Genomic DNA, 19262 nt, shown 5'->3' on the forward strand with positions numbered 1-19262 from the left:
CCCCAGCATTACCAACCACTTTCCCAGCCACAGCAGGAATTCCCCCACCCCAGGAACACCCTGTGGGACCAGGAAGCACTCAAGGAGAGAGCAGAAGTGCTGTGGGTAACTGCAGTGCAACAAGTCACTGCTCCGATGCAGGGCTCCTCGCAGTACCTAAGCTGTGTGTAAAAATAAATATTCACATGTTCAGCACCTAAACAGGTAAAGGGAAGAATTTACAGTCTCATCTTAGGCCCAAAATAGTTATTTCATCCCACAAAGGGAATAAATGACCAAACCTTGGTGAACAAAACATGCCAGGCTGGAGGCCATACAAAGTATCTTTGGGCTGACCAGCTCCTTCATTAGATAGTCACTATTTCATTCTGCTGCTCTGTGGACTCTCTCTTAGTGCTTTTGGTACTGTGACTGGTACATTTCCAAATACTATCTTTTTTCCAATTGCAAAACCATCTCCTTTATTTTTTTCCCATGAAAGCCAGTGATTATCTCCCAAATGTCTTCATCTCATGAAAAAGCCTTGTTATTTTAAGTGTACATTTTTCCATTCATTTCTTTATGACCATCTTTGCTAAGCTGAAAATTTATGCTGAGTTTGAGTTAAATAAAACCAATACGTTAAAGAAGAACATAAAAAATATTCAGAGTAAAAATCTAGAGTAGGACAGCTACCAAGAAATATTTCTCCATGACATTTAGCTTGCCCTTGGGCAAAAATGGTTCATTTGGACATCATAAAATTTAACACCTCTTTTGCTTGCTTTTTCTTTGCTCAGACCATGCCAAAAACAGGTACAAGGAGACCAGTTGACAACTAAAGAAAAACATTCTATTTAATCACAATATGTACATCCAAAATAGAAATTACAAAGCTGCATTTCAAAAATGCATTCATGACTCCACTCTGCCACACACAATGTGCCAGATGCAAAGTTCTTGCAAGCTACTGGCAAAAAGGAAATTCCAGACAGGGACAATTCACTGACAGGCATCAGGTGAAAGGAAGACTAGAAGGACAGCAGGGTGTTCAGAGGCAGGAGACCCCCAGGCATGTAAAGGAGACCCCCCACTTCACATTAATTCACTCCCTACTTACCTCTCCCACCAGTTCCCAAGACCTCCTGCCTTCCAGTGTGGCTCTGACCTTTCTTTCCTGATCCGTTGTGCCAGGCTAACACGAGACCTGTTTCCTACATCATAATTTCATATTGAAATATTTTGCACACAAGGCATTTCAATGGCATGAAGGGGCCCATTAGCTACATAACTGTATTTTACATTTAGGCAAGCACTTCAGTTTATTTTGCACTGAAACTGTCCTGTCATAGAGAAACTTGCCTGAGGTCACTGAGGAAGCCTGTGGGAAATCTAGGAAAGCAGCCCCTCGTTGCAAAATCCCACTAGCTGTAGGACCATCACTTCTCTCTCATATTAAAGCAGAAATAAATATATCAAATTCCTCATTGTTATCCTCCTCAGGTTGCTTAATTTTCTGCTTCAAATAGTCCTCTTTTTCCTTAGATTCACCTTGGATCTCATTTTTCCTCACGTTAGAGACGTGTTATCAGCAGCAACAAATGCAAAGCTCCTGTTCTCAGGCTGTGCTGCTGGTGATTTGGAGCAATCCTACACCGAGTACAAAGTGTGCCACTTGCAGGGGAATAACACCAATAATAAAGCTGCTGCTTTAGCACAATTGCAGCTCTGCACAGGAAAAAAAATGGCACAAGAAACAGTAAAAAAATAAAAATATCTTTATCTCCTTTTCCTTCTGCCAGTGTTCCCAGAACTAATGGAATTCAAATATACTGAGTATAAATGATTAAATAAAAAGGCAAATGAAGTTTCTTCTTGGTCAAAATCAAGTATAGCATCAGTTTGGCATCTTCAATGGCCTCTGTCAGGTAATTAATCAGTACTTAACATTTAATATCTCCAAAGTGCTGTCCATCAATTGCCTTAATAACCTGACACTTGCCAGCCCTGCGGATGGTCTCTCCTTGGTGCAGGAAGTTTCCTACTTCTAATGAACACATTCAGGTTTCTGTGGCATGAAGAGGATGTTATTTCAGTTTTTTCCTGCCCGCCAGTGAGCGCAGGGGCAGCAATCCCTCAATCCATTCATTGGCAGCCGACATCATCTCCTGCCAAAAGGCCACCTCCTCTTGTGTGGAGTCCATCCAGTCCACAGAGATGCCATAGCTCAAACCTGTCAAGAACAAGAAAACTACAACATTGGGAGCTATACAAAGAGTTTCTACTCCATGCAAAAAATACTCAATGGGTTGTAACTGTTGAAGGCAGTAGCTTCACATAAAAGGTGCTGACTTCCCCTCAGCAAGTAGTAACCAAAACACCTCCTGTTCTGCTGCTAATGGCCTCTGTTTCACACCAGAGTTCAGAATGAATAAAAATGTAAAAGCCCTAAAATGCAAGAATCCTAAACATAGCCTGCCAAGAAAATAATATAGGGCTTAAGCCCTTTCTGGGTCTAAAAGGCCTGGGTTTTCCCTTAAAAGATTTTCTTGGTGGATCTGTCAAAATTCTCTTCCTCCACACTTAAATTGTATAGGAATCTAACATATGATAGCAGAAAAGTGTGTACATTCATCCCAAATAGATTATTCAATCTAATTTTCACATGCCAATTACCTGCCAATGAGATATATGTCTAAATTTGGATCACAGCTTATTTTAGGGCTGGTGTTTTTACACCTTGCTTATGAGCTTACTCTGGTTGCCATTTCCCACTGAATAGTTCACAACCCTCCTGGTGACATGTTAGAGACTGAAAACAGAGAACACAACAGGAAACCAAATAAATGCTGGTGCACCTGCAAGGCAGACCTTCTTGCTATTACAAGCCTTTTCCTGACACCCTCAAGGAACAGTTATTCTTTATTGCAATGCTCTGAAATCTTCTGTTTGTCTGTCATCTCTCAGATGCCTTCTTGCTTAACAATGAATGGTTTAGAACCACTTACAAAACTACAGAGTTGAACATGCTATCTGTTAAAGCCAAGGTATGGAGTACACTGAGAGCTAGGACAGGATTAGAGAGGGACAAACTTCCATGATTTCCATGCTCTTTAAAACTTTGGCTTAAAAATATAGGAATCTTCCTAACTTCAAGGATATGTAACCCTGCTGAAGTGAAACACTTCCACCTAAGCCCAGGTCTAAGTCCTTCTCTGAACTGGAACCTCACACCAGCAACTCCCAGAGACAGTGACAGTCTCCCAGTGGTGCAAACAGCACCTCTGCTGGGGTCTTTCAGCATTACATCACCTAAATAAAAACAAAAACCCAAGAATAATACCTTAGTCTACACCTAGACAACTCTTCTCTTCCAGTTTGTGATTTAATTCCTGCTGATGTACTCTCAGGACTGATTACCAGATCAACAGCTGCCCTGTTTTTCAAATATTAATTATTCCTGCTACTAACACAATTGGTGGACAGAGTGGACAGAGTCACCAGGTGGTGCTGTCCCACATGGCATTCAAGTTGTCTTCATCTCTGAGCACTCCTTCCTGGGAGAAGCAGCAATATAATGTTGATTTGCATTGCAGTCTGTTTTCCTCTACAGCAGGAAAACTCTCTGATAGACCCAAGGAGATTCTTGAGTTTTGCCAGACCTCCAGGCTGATGTTGGCCAAAAATGTGGGAATAGAGGGTTGCTATCATGGTACTAGGGGCCCCTCCATTCCAGACACAATGCAAGTACCAAGATGCTCATGAATTACTGAGACTCCCCATCCCTGGTTTCTCCCCAACAAGCAAATGGTCTGCAACTTCCTGTTGTATCTTGTGGCTCAGCAAGACGGTAATTAATTTAATGTAAAGGAAATTACTCACCTGTCCCAAGGCCCAGCCTGATTCCTCCAAGAAAATGGTTGGTAAGTTTTTCATGATCCCACACAGTCAGTTCAACACAAGCATCCTTCAGATCCGCAGTATGAAAGCCATCATACACGATAGTGTGATTGAAAACAGGGTTTGTGTCTCTTTTTATGACTCGGGTCTTTTGGTAACTCTTCTTACTGGTGTCTGGAAGCACATAGCTTTGAGAGGAGAAAAAATACAGCATGTGGTACTTGAGATTTGAATTGTTCCTATGAGGTGCCTCAGTCTAAACAAGCCTCAGTTCTGAAGAAAGGAGGAACTGGGTCTCAACATAAGAAATCTGTCCCAGATTTAATGGGAAATGTTCGTTATTCCCAGAGAAAACTTTTTTTTTTTTTCCCCAAGAAAATCCATTTTAAAAGCAAACACTTCTAGAAAGGAAGGTACTTGCTTAAAATTTCCTGCTTTTCCCATTTTTTTCCAAACTGACATTTTAAATTAAAAAGCAGACATTACTTTCACATACTGCTATTTTTGTAACTTTTCATCACTTAGATGCCTAAGAGGGCATTTCAAAATGGTCAGTTTGGCTTCTTGAGCAGCAAACCTTTCTGCAGGAGAACTTGAAGAATTTAAAATATAGAAAATAAATGTTGAGCACTTCAAAACACTGAAAAAATCCTAAAATCCCCTTAAAAGATCTTTAGTCTTTTCTGGAACATTTGCAGCACCTTTTCCCACACAACAGAACTGATGTTGCAGGCTGCAGAAAACATGCACACGCTAAATTCTGGAGATCAAAGCAGGATCCAACCACCTGTACGCCAGTTCTGGCGAGTCCCTAACAAATTCCCAAACTTCACATGCAAGCCTGTACCAAGCCAAAATTCACAACTTCTCATGAACACACTGGGCTGAGGAGCAGGGCCCATATATTCCTTTCAGTCAGAAGTTACTGAGGCAAATCACTGAGTGAGTCACAGTGACTGACCAAAAGCTTTATAACTGCTGTTTCTTAATTTGGAGAGAAGGGACTAACACTGGAAATCCTCTCCTACAGAGCCCAAAGCAACACAAAGGCTCTACAGTATGGAGGCACAGCTCGGTGAGCCTGAGAAAAGAGAAGGAAACACTGCTTTCTGGAGGCACAGACCCAGGATCAAAGCCAAGACCACGCTCACGCACTTACCATTTCACAAAGGAGTCAACTCCAGAAGGACGCAACTGCAGCAGGTCCTTGACATCTTTGACCCAAATGTGAACTTCTCCAGAGGGAGGATTTTTGGGACCTGCCATTTAAAAGAGAAAAACTGTCATGACAGTCCTTATAATAGCTAACAAAATGACTGTTGAGCCCCTCCCCTCACTCCAACACTTTCCCAATAAATCCAGAGGTGAAAAATCAGATGTAGGCTGCAGACAGTGCTAGCATGACATTATTCCTTAAATAGATGAGGCACTGCCAGTTGCATGCCTGCATATGGGCAGTATTTCTTAATGCATGAAACACCTTTTACCTAGGCTTCCTGGAGGGACATACTTGATAGACAAATTCATCACTCCTCGATGATCCACACCATTAACAGCAGAAAGGCTCTGAAACAGAATGAGTTATGATTGAAGAAATGATGGGTTGTATAAATATAGCAAGGCAAACAGCTTTTGAGCTCAGTGGATGGGCACAAATCAACAAACTCTGATTTTGCACAGCTGGGGCAGCCCATTCTCAGGGCATCTTCTTTGCAGCTTTGATCTCAAAATCTGTCCCTCGGAACCAAAAGCCTGAGGGTTCAGAGCAAGGCTGCCCAGCTGGACATAATTAAGCACCTTAGTTCTGAAAGACAAACGTCCTTTACTTTCTGAAAACGGATCTCAAATCAGACCTCTGAACCCGTAAGCATGCAGGAAGATGTACAGGGTTTTTAGAAGTGGCACCTGAATATTTACCTCTTAAGGCACAATCAGCTGCATTACCTCTACTCTGATGTCTCTTTTTAAGGGGCGGTCTTTATGTGAGTAGAAAGAGAGAGAGGCAAAGTCATGTCATAGTTTCTGTTAATTAGTGTCAGATCATATTTATGGAAGTGTCCCTACAGATCAGTCACTTGAATAAGACCCAAGAAGGCCTGTGTTCAGAGCACTGAATACTGCACTAACATGCAGGGCTTGTGGGTGTTTTACTGCACTTCCCTAGGTACAATTCAGGCTGTTCTGCTCCATCAGACCACCCAAAGATCTCAGAGGAGTTGGGAAGTACTTCTGCCACCCCTGAAGGCTTCATGGTTGGGCTAGGAAGCGGGACTGCAGCTGAGACACACTTACTCGGGGCTTCAGTGGGTACCAGTTGAGTTTCCTGTTGCTCCAGTCCCAGCTGGCCAAGTCTATCTCGATCTCTCCCAAGAAACTGTTACGTCCCAGTGGGTCATTGTGCCAAACAGAGAGATTCAATTTTTGGATCAGCAATACCATTTTCTCTATTTTATACTAGAGCAAGAAAGAGAAGTTAGGTTGTTCAATTTTTCCTTCTGTTTCTTTCACAATCGGAAATAAACTACTCAAAAGCCTGAATAAGCTCTGACTGAGACACTCAAACCCGCTCCACACAAGCACCAACACACTGGTCCTGCTCTGAACATCTCTTTTTTTGTCCTGCAGCAATACCACTACTCTGACAAAGCTTTTCTCCTGAGCAAAGGGAAACCCACCACTCTGATCATCATGGGGCAAACCCAATATTCTTTCAAGAATTATTAACACAGGGGCAGGCATTGTTAAATACCCCTCTAGGCTTTGATGAGTACAATCGCATAACAACGTCCTGTCTTCCTAGTCCCAGACCTCGTGACGGCACGCTGGGGAAGGGAAGAAGAGAAGTCTTTGCACTGGCTGAACGCAGTCCAGGCTGCAGGTCTCTATCTCACCCAAAGATCGCTGTGTGCTTTTGGCAGAGAAATTTGAGGTAACACACAGATGGGTGCAGAGAAACCTTTACTCTCTCTGTCCTCACAAACCTTAGGAAAGAGCAGTGTGGTGTTGGTGGGAGGCAGGTGAAGAAGCCTGGCCAGGACAGCAGAATCTTTCCAGACCTGACCTGGTACAGGTGCTACAACACAGGTTTTCAGAGCATCCATTTGTTCTTACCCGTAACACCTCATTGTAAATAGGATTCACTGTCCTCTTCTTCACTGAAGTTTTCCTCTTACCCATTCTAGCTTTATCTGGGAGCAGGTAAGTTTTAACATACCTAGAAAAGAAAGCAAACTCCAGCTGGATACTATTCTGTATCACCAAGCTCTAATAAGCAGGCAACAGTGACATGGGAGCAAAAGACCTGGAGTTGGCTCTTTGAAGGCAAAACTAATTAAGAGACCTTCTAGGATAATAACTTGGCTTGTATGTGAAGTTATAAATCTCACTGGAGATACATAGATGCCACCAACATTTAGAACAGGCAGCTCTCTAGGCCATATGGGAAGCCAGCAAGGCCATATACCTGTTTTCTGTTTACCTCCCCATAATTCTAGCATCTCTGTGCATTCAAAACAAGGGTAAAATTAGAGAGGAGGGGAGAGATGGAATGTTTTTAAGCCTTTCTCTCAGGGTTCAAATCCAAGCTCCTTTTCATCATCTTCCAAACTCGAGATCACTAACCTCTGTATAACTACCATTGTGTCCTTAACAGCCTTATGGACTTTCTTTTCCTATAGATATGTCTCTGCATCACCAGGTTATTACCAAAGTGTATTCACCATGGAGAGACTAAGGTTCACAGGGATGCAGAGAGAACATACTCCAGTGATAAAAGGAGCTGACTTTGTAGTGGTCAAAGCTCTCTCAATCTGTTCAAGTTTAAGTCTGTGGCAGCATATTTACTGATGCCAATGGCTCCAGAACCATCAGCTAGGGAAGTCCCAGCAGTAAGCATGCACCAGAAGTCTGAAGGAAGGAAAAAACCATGGTATTTAAAAAGAGAAAGCATAAGAAAAAAAAATCCTCTGGAACACAAAACTCAGCAATGTAGAAGTCACAAGGCACCAAAGCATCACTCACGGGTCAGATCTGCCTTTCTTCTCATCCACGACAGCCAAGTCCTTGCACTGGGACACATGAACCTGGAACTCCCGGTTCTTCTCATCATAGTCTAGAGCAAACTCCACGGTCCCTTGGGCATCCACACTCCCAAAATCACCACTGTAGACACTGAGCACACTGCCACTCACCTGCCAGGTGGAAAAGCAAGGTGAGTGCCAGTGACAACGGCACTCTCTTGAGTTGGTTTCTAGGCAAAGATGATGGTCTGAAAAGTGCATTCTCAGAGAAATAATCTGTAATGTGTCCTTGACACAGAAATGGGAGACATCTGCAGCTGTGCTCAACCAAGCAAGGGTTGGGAAACCCAACTAAGGGTTTCACAAGGATGTGCTATGCTAGACCAGGAATTAGAAGCACCATTCCCCTGAAAGCTCAATAAATGTAGATTTTTCCCCTAAATCCCCAATCTTTGGGAAACTGAGTCAAATACTACTTGGGGGATGGGTCACACAAGTCTCTTCCTTTTCCCTATGCTTACAACAAAACCTGACCCAGACTCATCACTAAGAAAGAAATACAGAGATAACTTGAACTTCCTGTACATGAACTTATGGTTTCTGGTAGATATAATCACACAATTTTCAATCAATTTTTAAAATAGGCTAGTAAAAACCATATCAGACTAGAAATATGGGGAAAACTGTTTACTATCTTGCTGCTTGTTCACAATGTGCAAAGAGATGTATGGAACAGAAATAGGTACAAGCCCTGTTCTGAAGAGCCACTGTCCCACCAGAGACAGCCTGTATACTTCTACCTGCCACAAAGGCACAGCAAAATGATGTTTCTACAGGTATAAAACAGGAGCTAGGCACCCAAGAATCACCTGCTTTCCCAGAACAAACTGCATTTGCCCATAGGCCTTGAGGTTCTCTTTTCAAGGCTTTGTCTTTCACTGGTACAAAGTGACGACACAGCTCCAGAAAAATGAGTGAATTCTCTGTTGCACCAATAATTCATAATTCTGGCCAGGATACCATAAAAGCTAATGCAGTTCACAAAAAAAAAACAAACCCTCTTGGCACTTTTCTGTGATATGGTCATGAACATTTATCAAAAACTTTCTTAATTAACCCAATTCTTCCCTGTCTTCCCCTACTTCCTTTCGTTCTGAATGTCATTCTGTTATAACCTACAAGAACTTGCTGAACAATCTCTCAGTCCTTGGGAGCTGCATTTGCCACCCCCTCAAAATACTCACCCCAGCAGAGAATTCTAAGCAATATTTCTAGGAATATCTGAGTGACTTGGACACAAAAGGCTCATTTTTGGCTCCCAGACTCTCCAGACTAGGAGAAGGACTTGTATGTCCCAAAGTTAAAGGGTTTCTTTTAACATAATTATCTACATTCCCTACTAGCTTTGCTTCACATATACTTTTTTAATCTTACATATGCACCTTGGAGATACTTAAAAGAGTGATACAACAAATTCAAGCACTTTTAAGCAGCCCCCCACAAGACAGTGTCTCTAAGAAATCTTTTTAAAATGCTCAACTAAACACATGCAGCTCTTTTCAGCTTTCCTTAGAAGCTGAAGCTCTAAATCACACTTTTGCTGTCCAACTCTGAGTTCCCTTGAATATGCTGATGAAGTGAAGGATGAGCTGGCAGAGGGCACTCGTCTGCACTCCCAGCTCTCTGGAGCTGGACTGCAAAAATGCCACTTCACAGCTGCGCGCCTCCTCACGCCTCCTCGCCTCACCTAGAGAAAGCCCCCCCACCCCCTCCTGCACACTGCCAGGCTTTGGAGCATCCACACTGGGGAGCAGGGGCTATTGCTTACTGTGAATTTGTCTAACTGTGACCCAGTGGGTCTAATTTGAGGTGGTACCTAGAGACACTCCTCTAGTGCAAGCAATTACCCATCACCGTTCTTTTAATCGCGTACGGTGCAGAAACCCAGGGGATACTCAGGCCACATCATCAGTATCAGCCTAAATGCAGTGTCACTGCATCCAACAGCGACCCTCCCCAGCAAGCTGCAGGCACTCAGTACCTACCGAGGAGACAGATGCCATGTCGGACGAGTGGCTGCCCACGCTCGGCGTCTTTTTGTGCTTGTTAAGCTGGAAGCTGATTTCTGAAGCCGTGTCTGATTCAGTCTGCTCAGAAAATAACAAGCATCTTTAAGCTCTGCCATACGAGCACTTTGCAACACTAGGAAGAAAAACCAATAGCTCAGCAGAGTCCCATTAAGCCGTGAGCAGGTTAGGAGAGCGGAGGAGGGCACAGGGAGTCTCCCCAGAGGCATTGCCTCCAACCGGCAGCGAACGTCATCATTAACTGCCTCCAAACAGAGCTGCATGCACTGCCTGGGCTCATGGGAAGCGCATGGAATAGCATGGTTAGAGACAGAGGGAAACAGACTCCTTCAGGATAGAAGGGTTGGTCTGGGTGATGGGGGGGCTTTTTCCTTGAGGCTTTTCTCATTTATTTATGACATAACAGAGGCATGCTCTAGAGCAAGTACTGTTGGTGTCCAGGAGAAACATTCTGATGAAATTGACTGCCCTTCAGGGGATGCTGTGACATTATTCCAGCCATTTCTGGCACCTAGCCTACCTCAGACAGCAGGAGAGGAGAGGATCGGCTCAGCTCTTTGACTCTTTCAGGTTCAAGGAAGTGATGGGGTATCAAATGAGGTTTAGTGTATGCTGTAGGTGCAAACAAAAAAAAGGTATCAAGGTATCTTGTCAGAGTCAGGAAAATAAAAGAAAGTGACATTTCTGTTTAAGGGCACAAGGAAAGAGGAAAAGCTTGTGGGAGGCAGCAGTGTACCACCCACTTGCCTCTCACCTCTCCCACTGAAGCTGACCCTTCCCAAGACAAAAACTGCTTCCTAACATCATCAGTGTGTTTTCACTCAATGTGCGGGAGCGTGCAAACTCCCTCCCGTGGCTAATTTAATTCACTTATTACTGGCCTAAGGATGTGAACCTTGTTTGCAGCACTCTCTCTGTGTAGGTTTAATTAGACTAAAACCATACAGATCTGCCTCCTCATCAAAGAAACCAAACATGCCCACAGTTTCATCCCAGTACCACACTGGCCTGTACAAAACAGTTGTAAATATTTAATCTATAATTTCACCATTCCATACACCTGTCAAATACTCTTCTTGACAAAGAGGTGGACAATAGCCTGATATCCAGAAGGAAAAAACTCAGAAAGCTCTGTAACAACATAGAAAGAGGGCTACTGGATTGCTTAAATGTCTAAATAAAACCTATTTGTTCTATCTTTATCTTTACTCAATAACTCCCTTGAAGATTACTATCTTCATCCCAGAAGAATTTGTTTTTAGGAGACACATGTGCATAAACATGCATGCACACACACACACACACTTGTTTAGCATGTTAGCCATGATTATACATTCTTCAGTGCTCAAAATGCCCAAGAGCCCCTTTGGCATTTTCCTTTTATACAGTTTACCTTCTGTATGATTTACCCTTCATTTGATACTTACTGTTTTTATTTCCAAACATGAGGCAAGCATTTAGTCTTGCCCTTTCTACAAACTACCTGTTACACTGCAAACAAGTAAGTGTAACTTTGTAGAGGAGGGTTTCTGAGGGTAAAGTTTGTAGCTCTAAATAAGATTTAATAAGGGAAGCTAAAATTGTGGCTGTCAATGTGAAGACCGTGCCACCGAAGGGCAACACCTGTGGGACCCGACACGTGGAGCCCCTGTGCTGTGTGACACAACACTGCACCACACCATGGGGCACACATTTGGTGTGAGGCTCCCAGATGGGAAGGGGACAGTCAGGGGCAACACAGGGTGTCCCACCTGACTTTTATTTGCTTTCTTGGCCACACAGGCTGCTGCTGCCTTCATTCAGACCCCCTTCCTTAGGTGCAACGTTCTTGGGCTTCTTGATGCCACTGACAGGTTTCTTGGCCATGGGCTTCTTCTTCAGCTTTGCTGCTGCTTTCTTGATTGCTTTCTTTCTAGCTCCTCTTGGTTTCTCAGGGAGAAACTGACACCATAAAGAATGTCCCAGCTGGTTGCTGGGGAGATCAGTCCAGAAAAGGAGGTCTGCTTTGGGTGAGGTGAGGTGCCCAGCTGGGGTCTGCAAGCCCAGGGTGTGTGACAGGAGCCTACAGCACAACTCACACGCTGGACACAAGGTCTGACACCTCTGATCAACCCACTGTGCAGCTCCCATGGCATTCCATGAGGGAAGAGGAAAGACAGGCACAAGCTTCTTTCCAACCTGAAGCCCTTGTGTGTTTTGTTGAAGACACTGAGTAACGTACCATCAATCTAGCTGCAAATTCCTGTCTCTGAATTTAATTTTAGGCACCATAAGTTCTCTAATTCAATAATGAAGCCAATATGTCATTTTCCTTGCCTGGTACAGGCACAGAAGGATCAGGGATGCAGAACTTAGGCATAATATGCTGTCTTCAGGGAGTGTAAACCAAAAAGGAGAAAGAAAGATGTTACTCACTCTCTGTTGTTGTGTAAATGTTCACCACACTCTTTGCAAGATTAATACTATTCGCTCGGGTCAGTGCCTGAGCGGCGGGAGAATGATCCCCATCTTCCTCTGGAATACATGAAAAGCCAAATCAACATGGTAAATAAATAAACACAAATGGGCAGGTGTGTCAACAAGCTCACGGGTGTGTGCCTCTCCTGGCTTGTTCACTCTGCTCAGAGCACACTGCAGCTACATTACACAGGGCTGCTTTGAAATCACCAGTGCGCTTGAATGTCTCTCCCTGAGAATAACTCTTCACACCACGATGGGACATGTAAACACTGGATTAACCCAGTTCCTAAAACAGACCAGCACTTGCAGGGAGTTCCCAGTGCAACAAAGCCACGTGCTAATGTCATTCTGAAACGAATATAATAAAGAAACCCTGAAAAAAAATATTTTTTGGTTTAGAGAAGAAATACTTATGTTTCCCTGAAGTGCAACTCAGGATTTTCATAGAACTGTCTCATCAGGTAAGAAACAAGCCAAGAAAGACACAGTTAAAAATCAAAATCAGATGAGTCTATGGAAAATCCTCTCAAACAGGTCTTACCCAGGTACATGAGGACAGAATTTTGGAAAAAGGAGATAAGAAGCTCTCTTGTCCTAGGTCTTTGCTTGGCAGAGAGCAGAGCTGTGGGCAATCACAGCTTACATGTAAAATGAATTGCAATCAACAATAACTTTTGCTCATAGTAATGGTCATTATAAAAGTCCATCAAATCCAGGGGAAGAGCAGATAAAAGTGGTGACACTATTGACACCATCATGGTTGAGAACATGGTATCAGAACCCAGAAAGATCAGACTCCTTGTTCAGTCCACTTTGGTTGCACTTTAATATCCAAATTCACTTGTGGATTCCCAATAGCCCCAAAAGTCATTCAAACACCGACAGCCAGCTGCTATAGCAAGGTAGCCTAACAGCCTGTGTATTTACTAACCATTTTGCTTCACATTTTATTTCTGTCAGACTTAATCTCTACCACCACAAAGAATTCCTCCAGACCCACATATGAAGAAAATACAGTCTTCCCAGTGAGTGAAATTAAGTAAGTTCCTGTGATCTGTTGCAGGTAGTGCTAAAGAAACAGAGGTGTTTGCAGGGAAGGCAGGAGGGCTGGTAGGAGGGAGGCAGGCAAGGGAACACAGCACTTCCTCTGCCCCCTCTTGCACCCGCACCGCACTGGCCAGATTGGCTCCCAGAGCTGTTTGCTACACATGTTGCACACACACTAACGCTGCACCGGCTGCAACGTGGACAAATGAAGAAAGCGTGCAAAATGCAGAAGGGCTAGGTAAGAAAACAGGGATGACTTTCTATTGGGATCTCACAGAGTGCAGTTACAGCCCTCAGTACCTGAGTAAACAGCTGAGTCCATTCCCTGCACAGCTTCTCTCTCTCCAGCTGGTTCGCCGGGTGTGGGCTGGTCTGCAGACTCGCACGTTTTCTCCTCAGGTAGCTCTCCACTTACTTCCATGTTGTCAGGAGTGCCGAAATCAGATCCTTCCTCTTTCCCATCATCATTTTCACCATCTGTGAGCACAGGCTCAATCAGTATCTGCACCCTGCTCGCCGGGGACTTTGCTGTGTGCTTGCGCTCTTCTGACACAATAAACTCATTTGTAGGCGTCTCTAGCTCGAATGTGCTGCCAGACACTTCTTCAGTGGGCGACCCGGTTTTGACGGAAGACACTCGCACAGGCAATCTGGATTTCTTGGAGCAGTGCTGCACCGCCTTCTCTTCCTCTGGGACTGGTGGCTTCCCATCGCTTTCACCCAGCGAGTTGTTTCTTGGAACCAGGCCACCTTTGCTCTTGGCGTACGTGGATCTAGGAACGATGGAAATCGAACCCTTCCGTGCAGGGGCTACACAGCTTGGTTCCTCCTCGCTAGAAGACAAGGTTATTGTCCTTTTGTAGGGGGTCCTTGTTTTGTTGAAGACACCAGGTTTTTCTTCGCTGTTCTGGCCTTGCCCAGAGCGCACAGAGAGTGAGCGGCACAGCTTGAACTGCTGACCATCTGCCTCCACCCAGCTTGGGTCCTCTGGCACGTGTCCTACCATCGCAGAGTCTGCTCCCTTCTCCCAGAAGTTCTTCAAGTTCTTGAAGTGTTCACGATCGAGGCCGATATCCTCCTCTTTGCTACTCATTGAGGAGATTGTGTAGTTGGCACCTTGCTTCCCAGCCTGGCTGCTCTCCCCCTCTGTGGTCAGGGGCTTGGGGCTTGCCAGCAGCTCTCTCTTTGTGAGGCTGTTCTCTGCTGACTCCACGTGATTCACCAACTGCTCAGATCTGGGGAAAGTTCTGCTTGGTTTCCTCTTAACTGGTATCTTGCTGGCAGCATAAGTTTCTTCAAGTGGATTTTTTGCCCCCGCTGTAGCGCCACTGGCCCCACCAACAGCCTCTCCTCCAGCCACACTGCTGAGCTGAGGTACAGCATCCTCTGAAAGTCTGGTGGGCAATGGAGACACTGCATGACCTACAACAACAACAAATGCTCACAGTCTGTGCCACCGAATCACATCCTATTTCCCTGGAAGGTCTGGGCTGCAGTTTCTCCAAGGGAAACTAGGAGAATTTCCAGAAAGCATCAATATATTCCTAATTCTTCTCCTTTTTGAGGCTCTAGCAAACACCCTTCCATTGAAGAAAGCTCTGAAAACCCCAGCCCTTCTCTCTGCAACAGGACACGGAAAAAATCCACTGAGATCTAAATTGTTGCTCTGAGCAGGGGATTTGTTTGCAGCTTTGCTTTCAGTTTGACAGCTTTCCTACTGGCTATTTGCTAGGTACCAAAAATACACTACACATTCAAGGAAGGAAAGAGAAGGTAATTTGGATCTGTGGGTTAAGAAATTGGGAGCCAAATACTCCATTTAAAATATACTGAGAGTCAGAAGAAGTTTTAGCCTTTGTTGTTTTTTTTTCTTGGTCCCTGCTGCCCTGAGCATAATTCACACAAATGTTGGCAGCCCATTCTTTTATGTCAAGGTAAGAAATACTCTTTGTTATTCATTTGTACAGGCACAAAAAAGCAGCTTGTCTCTTGCTGTTTCATGTTGAATAAGAAAACCACCAATGGCTTGCTGAACAAGACCCTTACCTTTTCTAGATAAATGCAAGCTGTTTGTTGCAGCCACAAATGGACTTGCTCCAGTGTCACTCTCTGAGGAAGAGACATCATGTATGCTGGGTCTCTGGAAAACAAACACTATCAGTCTACATAAACTAGCAAGACTGGAAAAATTTATTTTATTTGAGCATAGACACCAGGGCAGGCAGTCTGTGGAGGCCCCACCAGTAGACACAGACTGTGTGAAGGTCCAAGGAATAACAAAACAAAGTGCAGAGGCTGAGCCTGTACAACTACCTTGTGTGATGCAGAGAGAGGGACAGGAAGTCTCGGCTTTGGTTTTGGCAAGATTTTATGCTCCTCTGGGGTATCAAGAGCAGGTGTGCTGGATCTGTGGGACAGGAGAAAAGCTTCAGCAAGGAGATCAGTGCCAGTGATGTGCCTGGCAGGGTGGTGAGGCAGCCTTCCCCATTGGCTCAGCTCTGCTCAGCTGATTTGCCACTTTTACCTGCTGCCACAGCCCAAGACAAGGCTGCCCAGAGCTGGTGCCTTCATTTATTTTTTTGCTGCTGCTTGGAAGGACTGAGGAACATGTTAAATGGCCTGAACTTAGAGTAAGGACAAGTCTCCCACTGCCATCAGTACAGAACTTGCTCAACAAAACCAATGATGTCAACTTCTGGGTTTATTCAGACTTTCCCCTTCCGGGAGAAAACTGTTGGGAAAAACACAAGAAGCAGCAGTGGCAGAAGAGCCCAAGAGCCATGCAGGAGGGAAATGTGTTTCCATGCCATGGCCTAGGAAGGAGCAAGCAATACCACCTAGTTCAGGTTAAAGGCATAACCAGATTGATGGAGGATGTAGAAACTACAGGAATGATTATGAAAACAACAGTTAGGGTAAAACTATGGCATAGGATATAGGCCTTCATGCTTGGATTAGCAGTTAATTACTAACTGCCTGGTAGATAAACGGAAGAAACACATATCACAGGCAGCTTACTTGACCATTTCTGGGAGTGTTTAGTGATGACTGCCCTCTAGATGGAGAACAGCAGTCAAGCTGGTGATTTCAGATGAGAAAGCTTTGTGCTTAGGGTTGAATGAGAAAAACAAAGCAAGATTTTCGGGATTTAATCAAACTCCAGAAAAAACATTAAGACCATTGCTGTGTAGGTAAATCAGGAGCATCTAGAGCTTGTTGACTCTGGATCTTCCCTTACACAACACCCAATGATTAGCTGCAAGAGGTCTGCAAGTGTCAAGGCCCATATTTAACTGGAGCAACTGCCACCTGTGAAGAATGATTAGTCATTTTGCTAACAAAAAATGCAAATGAGATGGGAGCAACAATAAATGAATATGTTAATATTTTAATGGCTTCTACATAGTCCACAAATAGTGAGTGAGGTCACTGACTGGCTTGTCGGAGTGCTTTTAGTGGGTGTTTCTGCTCAGTCAGCACAATGTGAAATCCTAGCAAGCCTTGATGGAGAGTGCTGAGCACTGGACACAGTGGTTGGCACTAGCAGGAAATGAGCAGTTTCCTCAAACAGTTCATTTTGTTAGTGCTGCGCCATGGCAAAAATTAAACAAACAAAACCATAATTACTTTGAAAAACTAACCAGAATATCCTGGCATTAGAGACAGCTTCCATTTTACTGACTCCTTATCAAATTATGCAGGAAAAGACCTGTCTGGGATAAGTGCATTAGCACTTGATTATTAGGGAGGATTGATATTCTGATAATCCCAGGAAAAAGGATTTTTAAAATATCCTATATAACCTATTACTTATACATTCTTGGAAACTCACTTAAAGACCAGAATTTAATGGGTAGCGTTCAGTTTTCATTAGAATGAAGAGCAGCAGCGAGAGCATTGCATGAGCAGCAGCACTCACCTCTCCTCTCCTGCACCAGCAGCATGCTCAGGGAAGGCAGGACTCAGAGCAGCTTTGCTTTCCAGACCCGTCCGGATGTGCTCGCTGGCCTCATCTGTAATATAACAGAGACAATCAAGAAACGCTATTTATTTAAACTTGTAAAGGTCGGTGTGTATTGTTTGGGGAAAGAAAAGGTTTGTTAAATGAATCCCCAGCACAAACCCTGGGGATATACCAGGAGATGGCTGATGGATCCCACAGGTCCAAGAGGCCAAAGCAGCTGCCTGATCCCTGGCTCACGTCAGGAGCTGCCGCACCGCTGGGACCCTCCACAGGACACTGCCATGGGTCAGCACAGCTAATCCATACCAGGATTTAAAATCAGCCATTTCCTGTTTTGACTCAAAGTCATCCGATCTTGGCAAACAAAGGAGGAGGCCAATACAGTTAATGAGGAGAACCCTGTTATTTTTACTGGCACAAGGCTCAGCTATGTCTTCTAAGCTCTCAAAGACCCTAAAGAAAAAAACAATAGAAGACGGTAACCTTCAGAGCAGCCTGCAGGGTATAAAGTTGCTTTAAGACATTTTGTTGGCAAATAGGCTTTCTTGCTCCTGCAAAACCAAAAGGATTAAACTCTCAAACAGTGATGAAAAACTAGTCAACAAAATCTGCACCTGTTTATTCACCTACAGCTACATCTGTTTTAAAGAGTCCACCTACCTGTTAAAAAAACTGCCAAATCTCTTTGGGATATATTTAATTACACAATAAAATTAAAGGCTCAGAGGATTCAGATGTGACATTAAATAATACAGCCTTGCTTGTTATCTGGTTAGAAAACTAGTAAGCCCGAGAGCTTACTGTGGTAAGTGTAGTATCAATGGTATCAATGGTATCAATGTGGTATCAATGACACACCAGTGCTGCCCATATGGTTCTATCCAGCATCAGCACAGGCAGCCCAGGATAACAGGGCTATCCAAAGATGGAGCTTCATTCCCCCTTTCTGCAGTCCCATGGAGAGAATGCTGCAACTCTTCCTCCCCACCCAGCATCTGACCCTGAGGGGCAGGGGACCACAGCAGGTGTTGCTTGGGGCTGTATGTGTTAGGACCGTACATCTGGCACAGGCATGAGATGGCAGCTGGGTGGCACCATGGTTTCTGCAGTAGTGGGAAGCCCAGGAATCGCTCCTGCTGGGAGACAGGAGTCTGGTTGTGTAAGAATGAGCCACATTTCTGAGAGAGGCATTGTGTTTTGTCCGTGTAAATGCAGATGTGCAAAAGGCATCACTGAACATTGCTTTGGGAGAGACAAGTTGTGGCATAGCTGGTGGCATGTGCAGGCCATGTCACGTGCAGGCCAGGCACACTGAGGAGTGTCTATTTATACAGTGAGCCACATCATCCTCTTCTATCCCAGACCCAAGGGAGGGAGATGCCAGCAGATAGCAGTAGAAGTAGAGGAACAAAACACAGAGCTCCAACATTTTCCCTCTGCCTGTCATGGCTGAAGAGACCTTGTCAACTAAAGACTGCATTCATCTCACCTCACTTCCAAAGACACTGTGCCACAGTTTCTTTTCACTGACACTTTCCCCTCAGACAAGGCTCCCCCAGAGCAGCCAGCAGAGGTAGCAAGGGGTGGTCACTGCCTCCCCTCCAAACCACTGCCCTTCAAATTGCTCAGCCACTGGCACAGCTGACTTCTATAACCACAAACAAAAAGGTTATTAGTACAGTATTATTCATCAAGAGAAGCAAAATACCTTTGCTAACTTTAGGATGAGACAGAATAAGAAGCAAATTCCAACAGAAATTAGTAGTGGCCTGAACAGTTAAACTTGTTCATAAATATATTTATATG

At 44.3% G+C, this 19262-nt stretch overlaps 1 protein-coding gene across 3 annotated transcripts in view; it reads right to left on the reverse strand.

Moving 5' to 3' along the window:
* Positions 1-810: 810 nt before the first annotated feature.
* LOC127389469 (synaptotagmin-like protein 2) overlaps positions 811-19262 on the reverse strand; it is a 36640-nt gene continuing 18188 nt past the window's right edge. For all 3 annotated transcript variants that reach the window (XM_051629947.1, XM_051629946.1, XM_051629948.1), the window contains exons 4-17: positions 17412-17505; positions 15806-15899; positions 15539-15632; positions 13793-14914; positions 12401-12499; positions 10506-10597; positions 9944-10045; positions 7900-8069; positions 6991-7093; positions 6172-6333; positions 5367-5445; positions 5039-5138; positions 3862-4067; positions 811-2212 (exon numbers count right to left, since the gene is read on the reverse strand). In XM_051629947.1, coding sequence (XP_051485907.1) covers positions 2067-2212; positions 3862-4067; positions 5039-5138; positions 5367-5445; positions 6172-6333; positions 6991-7093; positions 7900-8069; positions 9944-10045; positions 10506-10597; positions 12401-12499; positions 13793-14914; positions 15539-15632; positions 15806-15899; positions 17412-17505 — 2663 coding nt within the window. In that variant the 3' untranslated portion in view covers positions 811-2066. The remainder of the gene's footprint in view (positions 2213-3861; positions 4068-5038; positions 5139-5366; positions 5446-6171; positions 6334-6990; positions 7094-7899; positions 8070-9943; positions 10046-10505; positions 10598-12400; positions 12500-13792; positions 14915-15538; positions 15633-15805; positions 15900-17411; positions 17506-19262) is intronic.

The sequence above is a fragment of the Apus apus genome, chromosome 12, assembly GCF_020740795.1.
Source record: "Apus apus isolate bApuApu2 chromosome 12, bApuApu2.pri.cur, whole genome shotgun sequence".
In the NCBI taxonomy this organism is placed as follows: domain Eukaryota; kingdom Metazoa; phylum Chordata; class Aves; order Apodiformes; family Apodidae; genus Apus; species Apus apus.